This window comes from Oncorhynchus tshawytscha, linkage group LG14 (genome assembly GCF_018296145.1).
Source record: "Oncorhynchus tshawytscha isolate Ot180627B linkage group LG14, Otsh_v2.0, whole genome shotgun sequence".
Classification (NCBI taxonomy): domain Eukaryota; kingdom Metazoa; phylum Chordata; class Actinopteri; order Salmoniformes; family Salmonidae; genus Oncorhynchus; species Oncorhynchus tshawytscha.
In genome coordinates this window covers 2681306-2689627 of record NC_056442.1, presented here as the reverse complement: position 1 = coordinate 2689627, position 8322 = coordinate 2681306, and the positions used below count along the sequence as shown (strand labels likewise).

Genomic DNA, 8322 nt, shown 5'->3' with positions numbered 1-8322 from the left:
ACAATATTTCATTTGGTTAACATTACCTCAAGTCCCCCCACTGCTTCCCAACCTTGGTAGTACTAACCTGTGTCCCGCTGTCTGTCTGTCTGTGTCTCTCATCAGGACATTCCTCAGGGAGCTGGAGACCTACACAGACGTCCCTGAGCTGGTGGGACGCTGTTTCCTGGAGAGGATGGGCGACCTGCAGATCTATGAGAAGTACTGTCAGAACAAACCTCGATCCGAGAGCTTGTGGAGACAGTGCTCCGACTGCGCCTTCTTCCAGGTAACCTTTCACCTTTCTTTCAGGGCCCTCAGTGTATCTTGGATAGGATCCTCAAGCTCAGTATACTGTAAGCTTATAAAAAAATAAAAATTGTATTGATGTGTGATTGTTTGTTTTCTGAAGGAGTGCCAGAGAAAGTTGGAACACAAACTGGGGTTGGACTCGTACCTCCTCAAGCCAGTCCAGAGGATAACCAAATACCAGCTGATACTGAAGGAGTTACTGAAGTACAGTAAGGGCTGTGAGGTTCAGAGGACCTGCAGGAGGCGCTGTCCTCCATCCTGGGGATCCTGAAGGCCGTCAACGACTCCATGCACCTCATCGCCATCACAGGATATGAGGTCAGCTAACCACGACACAACTATTCTCCTCGTGCTTTAGGGTGGAGAGGAAAGTTACCCAACTGTGTAACATCTTCTGTACCACAGACAGCGCCCAGTTATCTTTCCTACTTGTGATTGATTGTGTTAATTTATTGATCCCCAGGAGCCTGGACGGAGTTGGGCAGGCTGGGTTGATGCAGGGGGCCGTTCAGCGGTGGACGGAACACAAGAAAGGTCACGCTAAGGTCAAGGACCTGGCCCGCTTTCAAGCCCATGCAGAGACACCTGTTCCTGCATGAAAAAGCCCTGCTCTTCTGTAAGAGACGGAGGAGAGCGGGAGGGCTACGAGAAAGCCCCGTCCTACAGCTTTAAACACTCCTCAACGTGAGTTTGGTTATGTCTGGCTGGCTGGCTCACTGTCTGGGGGAGGGTTACGAGAAAGCCCCTCGTACAGCTTCAAACACTTCCTCAATGTCCTGACTGACTTTCTGCCAGTCTGTCTGGCTGGCTGTCTGTCCGGCTCTCCTTGGATTTTTACTTGGATCTTTAGTAGTTATGAGTTCAACAGTGATATAGAAATGTAATATTCTTCGGTTCTCTCTAACAGATGAGTGCGGTGGGCATCACGGAGAGCGCCAAGGGTGACAACAAGAAGTTTGAGATCTGGTGTAATTCCAGAGAGGAGGTGTTTATCGTCCAGGCTGCGACACCTGAGATCAAAACATCTTGGTTGAACGAGATCAGGAAGGTTCTGACAGGCCAGCTGAAGGCTTGCAGGGGTAAGATAGGGATCTGCGGCATTACAGACACACGCACACACATTCCAGAGTTGATAGACATCTGGATGCTAAATTCTTTGTTGTTGTGTCTGTGTTCTGTTAGTAACTGTGATGATTTGTTCCAGAATCTAGTCAAAAGAAGGCGTCAGACACAATGTCTCCCAGTCCAACCAGCAACAGCCCACCTATCTGTCTCAGGTCAGATTTTACAAAGAGAACCATGGCTAGAGCCAGTTACAGAGAAGGAATCAACATGGTTGGTTCTTCTCTTTCACCTGTTTGTTTCTCCCTCTTAGTCCATTTAGGAACTGTCAGAAGAGCGTGAAGAAGGGAGAAGAGAAGAAGACAGATGCTGTCATCTCTGACCCTTAACTCCCTCCTCCCCAAAACACAAAGGTGAGTTGCCCTATTTAGTTGATTAAAGAAAATGTTTTTACTTCTATCAAATGCTCATGACAAGGAAAGCAAACTTCTGTTGCCGTTTAGTGACCCCCTCGTCTGGTTAGGTACCCAAGCCGTCCTTGAATCTTTTCCTACTTCCTACTTCCTCCTTCCTTGTTCCTCCTTTAATCTGAGCTTTCTTTCTCTTCTTTTCCTCTTCAAACCACTTTACTCTGTCTCTCCTTCCTGTCCCTCTTTCTCTACCATGGTTGTAGAGGAGACCGTCACCAGTCCCACCACTGACAGGGCATCAGTAGCTAAAACGCGTTTTACCCTTCAAGGCTTCAGCAATCTGAAGAGTCAGAAAGGTAACACTAGTGTCCTGGAGGCATCCCCCATGTTGTCCTCATCATATATGGCAAAGATATGTTCTCCATTTTGAAGTCAACCCCAAGCTCTCTTCACCTACCCCTAATATGATTTTAGACAGGACACATCCTTTCCCAGTAGTCGACTGCATCAGGGCTTTTGAAGACTGATATTTTGGCTTGCTTTCCTTTGCAGAATTTCTTCACCCTGCTGGTAAAAGTCTAACATTACCAATGGTATTCTCTCAACCAGGTATCCTACAGTATAGTTTGTGGTTAATACATCAAATATTAGAATGAGTGTCTGTTTTAGTAGGGCCTGTCCCCCAGCCTCATTATTTAGATGTCTCCAATAGTATTAGCAAGTAGCTAATTATTCTAGTCAGTTTCAGGAAGCTCTTCCTCTCTCACGGCTGTTTTCTATTGCTCTTTTATCATTTCTCTCTGTTTCCTTCTCTTCTGTCTCTCTTCTTCGCCAACAGGATCCCCCTTAGCCCTGACCATAAGGCCAAAAAGCCACCAGATTAAGAGTGACCCAACTCCTTTGGGTGTAAAGGTATTCTATCTAATCCATGTCATACCTGTGATTGACTCTGTAGTGTAGTCATCCATCCTGACCCTCCCTCACAGTAGTCATCCATCCATCCTGACCCTCCCTCACAGTAGTCATCCATCCTGACCCTCCCTCACACTAGTCATCCATCCTGAACCTGCCTCACTGTAGTCATCAATCCATTCTGACCCTGCCTCACTGTAGTCATCCATCCATTCTGACCCTGCCTCACTGTAGTTATCCATCCATTCTGACCCTGCCTCACTGTAGTCATCCAGCCATCCTGACCCTGCCTCACTGTAGTCATCCAGCCATCCTGACCCTGCCTCACTGTAGTCATCCAGCCATCCTGACCCCGCCTCACTGTAGTCATTCAGCCATCCTGACCCCGCCTCACTGTAGTCATCCATCCATCCTGACCCTCCCTCACAGTAGTCATCCATCCTAACCCTGCCTCAATGTAGTCATCCATCCATCCTGACCCTGCCTCACTGTAGTCATCCAGCCATCCTGACCCTCCCTCACTGTAGTCATCCAGCCATCCTGACCATCCTCCACTGCAGTCATCCAGCCATCCTGACCATCCTCCACTGCAGTCATCCAGCCATCCTGACCCTGTCTCACTGTAGTCATCCAGCCATCCTGACTCTGCCTCACTGTAGTCATCCATCCTGACCCTGCCTCACTGTAGTCATCCATCCTGAGCCTCTGTCACTGTAGTCATCCAGCCATCCTGACCCTCCCTCACTGTAGTCATCCAGCCATCCTGCCTCTGCCTCACTGTAGTCATCCACCCTGACCCTGCCTCACTGTAGTCATCCATCCTGAGCCTCCGTCACTGTAGACATCCAGCCATCCTGACCCACCCTCACTGTAGTCATCCAGCCATCCTGACTCTGCCTCACTGTAGTCATCCAGCCATCCTGACCCTCCCTCACTGTAGTCATCCATCCATCTTGACCCTCCCTCACTGTAGTCATCCATCCACCTTGACCCTCCCTCACTGTAGTCATCCATCCACCCTGACCCTCCCTCACTGTAGTCATCCATCCACCCTGACCCTCCCTCACTGTAGTCATCCATCCACCCTGACCCTCCCTCACTGTTGTCATCCATCCACCCTGACCCTCCCTCACTGTTGTCATCCATCCACCCTGACCCTCCCTCACTGTAGTCATCCATCCATCCTGACCCTCCCTCACTGTAGTCATCTCAGCACCATGTCAACTCCCCATCATCCCAAAATATATCTCTGTGTGACCATCATGCAAGCAGAGTAAACTGGAGAGGGAATGAATTGTGGTAGATCAATGTAAGAGACATTCAGCCACCGGGGCCCGCTGAGTGCATTGGTACTGTCTAGCTAAAGACACTGGACTAACGAGGGACTGCAACATGGAGATGACCCAGATAAGATCATTCAAATCTGACGATCGTTGACACAGAGGATGCATACAACAATGTCTTGATTTAAACAAGTGAAAAATCTATGAAAGCCTTGTTGGCCTCAAAGGCCTTTGTAAGACAGTTTGATGGATGAGTCAACCTACACCTGTGTACTTCAAAGCCACCTGAGTGGCAGACACAGCGTTCATCTGGACGACGTTGCTGACTGCTACTGCTTCTTCTCCTCAGAGCCTGGTCAGACTCCTCACATCACTCTGAGCAGGGCCAAGTGGCTCAGCACCTCTAGTCTCTTACAGGCCAAAAGGAGAGGTAGTGTGACAACATGCCTGGGAGGAACACGCTGCTGCACTGTATGGTTGGCCTGGACCCTGCTCTGCTTCTTCCACATACAGAATACCCCCAACACATAGTCACAAATCACTGCCTTGTTCCATAATCACAGACAAATCTTCTCTCTGAGATTTGCTGTTGAATATCTGTGTGATATTCACAGCCGGAAAATACTGTTTTGGGTTGTTTGTTTGCTGGAAGGCAAACTGTGTGTCTCTCTCTGTAGCTTGTGTTGTCGTGTTGGTTGCTGTGTGTCTGCATTTCTGACGGATCACAATGCATTGATCTAGGTCTCACTGGATGCTAGGACTCCACGTCTGTTCTTCTTGGTTATTCCATCATGTTCTTTGGGTTCTAATCTGGTTCTTGTGGTTCTGTTTGAGGATTTACAGTGTACTCTGTCAATGGATGTGTTTGCATCCAGTTCTCACCACACACGTCACCTATCACTGTACATATCACCTTGTCTTGTGTATGATTGTGTTAGTGTCCACTCTTCCTTTCCTCTTGAGTTTCACTCCTTTCTCTAGTTTGACAAAACTATCCTCCATGTTGGGATCAAACATTCCATGACAATAACGTTCTCTAAATTGCAATCTATCTTGGATGTGTCTTGGAATTTTTGGTGCCACTGCTGAAATCTTAATCTAGATATCAAATCGAGTTTGCTGAATTCTATTACTCTCCTTCTATCTTTCCCCCTAGGTTGGAACAAGGCCTCTTTCTCCATGGACGTGCCAGAAGTGCAGGATGGGTACTCCAGCGCCGAGGACCCCATGAACTCTGACCCTGAGGATGAGGAGGCAGGAAGCTGGTGAGTCATGGTCGCCAACATGTCTACAACATGTTATGAAAGTTACTTGTTATTCCCTAGCAACACACATGGTAACATGACACACTGACGCAAACATATGAACTTTGCCCTTTACCCTGTGACCCAGGCTGTCGGCGACAGGTTCACAGTGGTGGCGGACTATGAGAAGGAGAAAGGAGGGCCTCAGGACCTGTCAGTAAAGAGTGGAGACATGGTGCAGCTCATTAAAGAGGGAGGTGACGGACAGTGGTTTGTTAGAAACTTGGGGAGCAACAAAGATGGCTGGGTAGCAGCAGCCAACCTTCTCACCCTCATCACAGAGTTCAAGTCCTCGCAGTCCCTCTGCAGCTCAGGTACACTGGCTCCATATGTCTGTCTGTCTGCCTCTTTCTCTTTCAGTCTCTCTCTCTCTCGGTTTGTGCAAGAGGGAACTGTATCTTGCTACCCAAATAGCTATTTTGAAAAGTGACAGGAGTGTGTCTGTATTTTGGTTTGTTTTAGAAGTATCTGTGGACTCTAATGTAAACTAACTTGTGTGTGTTTTGTTGTGTTACAGAGGGCAGTGTAACTGGCAACCTCAGCACCTCCTCCAGCTGCAGTGAAACCTACACAAGTTTCTCTGACATCAAGCCCTAAAGTCCCGCCCCCTCTAAGCCCTGGAGACACAGCTACAGCGCCACCCAGTGGTTGGCTGTTCAAACGACACGTGCACTTTTTCCCTCTACTACTGTTCAAATCAAAATTGTATTTATCACATGCGCAGAACACAACTGGTGTAGCCTTTACAGTGAAATGCTTGCACACGTTGGTTTACATTACAGTCCATAGATACTTCACTCTCATACTGAAGTGGAGGCTGCCTGGAATGTAGCAGAAAGCAGTCTAATAGCTGCTTATCTGTCAATGTGAAGGAAGGTAATGAATGCTTTCCTCTGAACATACTCTACTCAGGGATAAGAGGTAGTGTCCTAGCCTTTTACTGTGATTGAGGGCTAGCACACATTGAGAACAGGAAGTTCAGGCCTCTCCCCTACCTGTTTGACAGAGATGAACAAGGAAGGACACACCGCTCCATTCACACACACAGGCAGGCTTTGTTAGCCTAGCGGTACCGCTCCTCCAACTCCAACAAGGTGACAGTGATATGGGAGCCAGGAGCTCCTCTTACTGAATCTCAACACTTCAACAGACAAACAAACAGACGCCTCAGTCTCTTTCTTGGGGGACTCTGGTAACCAGTTGTGTCATAATGTTTCTCTGTGTCAGGCAGTCAACCTCCTCAGTATGTCCAGTCCTCTCCTGAGTGACTTTAAAAATAGATGATGGATTTATATTTCATATGTTTCTACTGGATCCCAAGACAAACTAAACTGTAAAAGTGTTATGACAATCATTCTAGCAAGAATGCAAAATTAGAATGGAATTGTCATTAATTACTTTTTTGGAGTTTGGTCAACTGTGTATATCTATGGCTTTGTCCAGAGGCCCTCCAGCAGTCCTCTCCCTCCCTGTTTCTCCTTCCTCCACCTGTGCTGTCTGGGCTATTAGTGAACTCTTGGCTTTGTTCCCAGTGATCTGAGAGAGCTGGGCTTTAAACTACCAGGTGTTCCTTTTAGGCAGGGGCGATATTACAGGACGGTCAGATATCATAGATACTTCAACAATAACAGTGCTCAGGATGTTCTTCTGAATCATTTTCTCTTGGCTCAAAGTCCAATCCTATACACTACACAGAAATCCCCTGAAGATTGAGATTCCCATACAAATATTAATGTCAGGTCGATTGATGTTGAAATAACTGTACTGTACCAGAGAGTATAAACTTAAAAGGAAATATTTGTGTGCTTAATCAACGTGTATCAAGTTCATTTATTTGAGAAAGATATGTACAGATATTATTATCCTATACCTCGTATTTTCATTTAATGTGTATGTTGTGTATGAAGACCATGGATATGTTTTCGTGGGCCTAAGTATATCAAAGATATTTTATTAATTGGTTGGCGGAGCATGTTTCCATGGTAATTTCTCAACTCCTGAGAAGACATATATTAATAGAAATGTCATCCTTTTGCTCATTTGAGAATGCAGTCTGTACACTGAAAACCGAAGATGGAATATAACTATAACGTCGTGTGCTGAAAGAATGAATGATGGTTGTCTCAAATTTCAGCACGCGCAATAGGTTAGGTTTTAAACTGTTTGGGTTATAACCGTTTTAGTTATAACGGTTTTTATAACTTATTGTTCTACTGTATATCTTTTTCGATTTGCACCCAGTGAGATTACAATGTTGTTCCTGTGTGTCACATTGTTATGCAGCACATTGCCGCATTATTTTGTTCTTTATTTTCCTACGGTAACAAGTGTTGATACAGATGTTATATAATTAATGATATGCATTCATATCTGTGTATATGTGTAAATATGTATCTCTGAGGTGTATTATTAAAGTCGCTGAACAAAGTCAAACATCCTTTGCTTTAATCCAATGACTGTTTGTTTTTCTCATTATAAAACCATCAGATATCATTAAATGATGTAGTCGATCATTGCTCACTGTGTGGTCGTTAGTTTGTTTTAAATAATGTAACGTTGCAGCTACTGTCTTATTTTAATGTCGAGTTTCACTCTCCCAGCCTAGACATGTTTGAAACTCTATACATTTGAAATTGTTTCATATTTTCAATCTTTTTGTGATTTTGACATCACACAAAATAAAAACAGTACAGTATATGAATAGAAAACACCACGCACAACTCAAGTTAGGCTTCTACCAAAAATATTTTATGAAATATTTAATTGAGTGTATATTACTAGAAAGATTATTATTCACCTCTAGTTGCTCAGCTCTAGAAGCGTGATTTCCAGCGATCACGGAGGTTTGGTGAATACTGTTTTGTGAGCTGTAACTGATAGACCTACAGTAGGGCCATCTTGTTTCACCGGTTTAAGGGTCAAATGTACTTTTTCCCATTTATAAATCATTTGTACACAAAAAACACAGACATAATCAAAACATTGTTCGAGCATGTTTTCTAGAGCATAGCTGCTATTATTCATGAAATCTAAAAAACAATTGTGATCCGGATATGAAAA

At 45.3% G+C, this 8322-nt stretch overlaps 2 protein-coding genes and 1 long non-coding RNA gene across 3 annotated transcripts in view; all 3 read left to right on the top strand.

Moving 5' to 3' along the window:
* The window catches only part of LOC121839204 (guanine nucleotide exchange factor DBS-like), a 796-nt gene extending 185 nt beyond the window's left edge, over nucleotides 1–611 (top strand). The window contains exons 2-3 of the mRNA XM_042296633.1: nucleotides 33–268; nucleotides 392–611. Coding sequence (XP_042152567.1) covers nucleotides 33–268; nucleotides 392–562 — 407 coding nt within the window. The 3' untranslated portion in view covers nucleotides 563–611. The remainder of the gene's footprint in view (nucleotides 1–32; nucleotides 269–391) is intronic.
* Nucleotides 612–1163: 552 nt separating this feature from the next.
* Nucleotides 1164–1742, top strand: LOC121839203 (guanine nucleotide exchange factor DBS-like). The gene is made up of 3 exons (XM_042296632.1): nucleotides 1164–1370; nucleotides 1496–1568; nucleotides 1667–1742. Exons 1-3 carry the CDS (start codon nucleotides 1199–1201, stop codon nucleotides 1740–1742), a joined length of 321 nt encoding a protein of 106 aa, XP_042152566.1. The 5' UTR covers nucleotides 1164–1198.
* Nucleotides 1743–5203: 3461 nt separating this feature from the next.
* LOC121839227 lies at nucleotides 5204–5882 on the top strand. Its single transcript, XR_006078760.1, has 3 exons — nucleotides 5204–5223; nucleotides 5351–5576; nucleotides 5780–5882. It is a non-coding gene; the product is annotated as an uncharacterized LOC121839227 (long non-coding RNA).
* Nucleotides 5883–8322: the final 2440 nt, after the last annotated feature.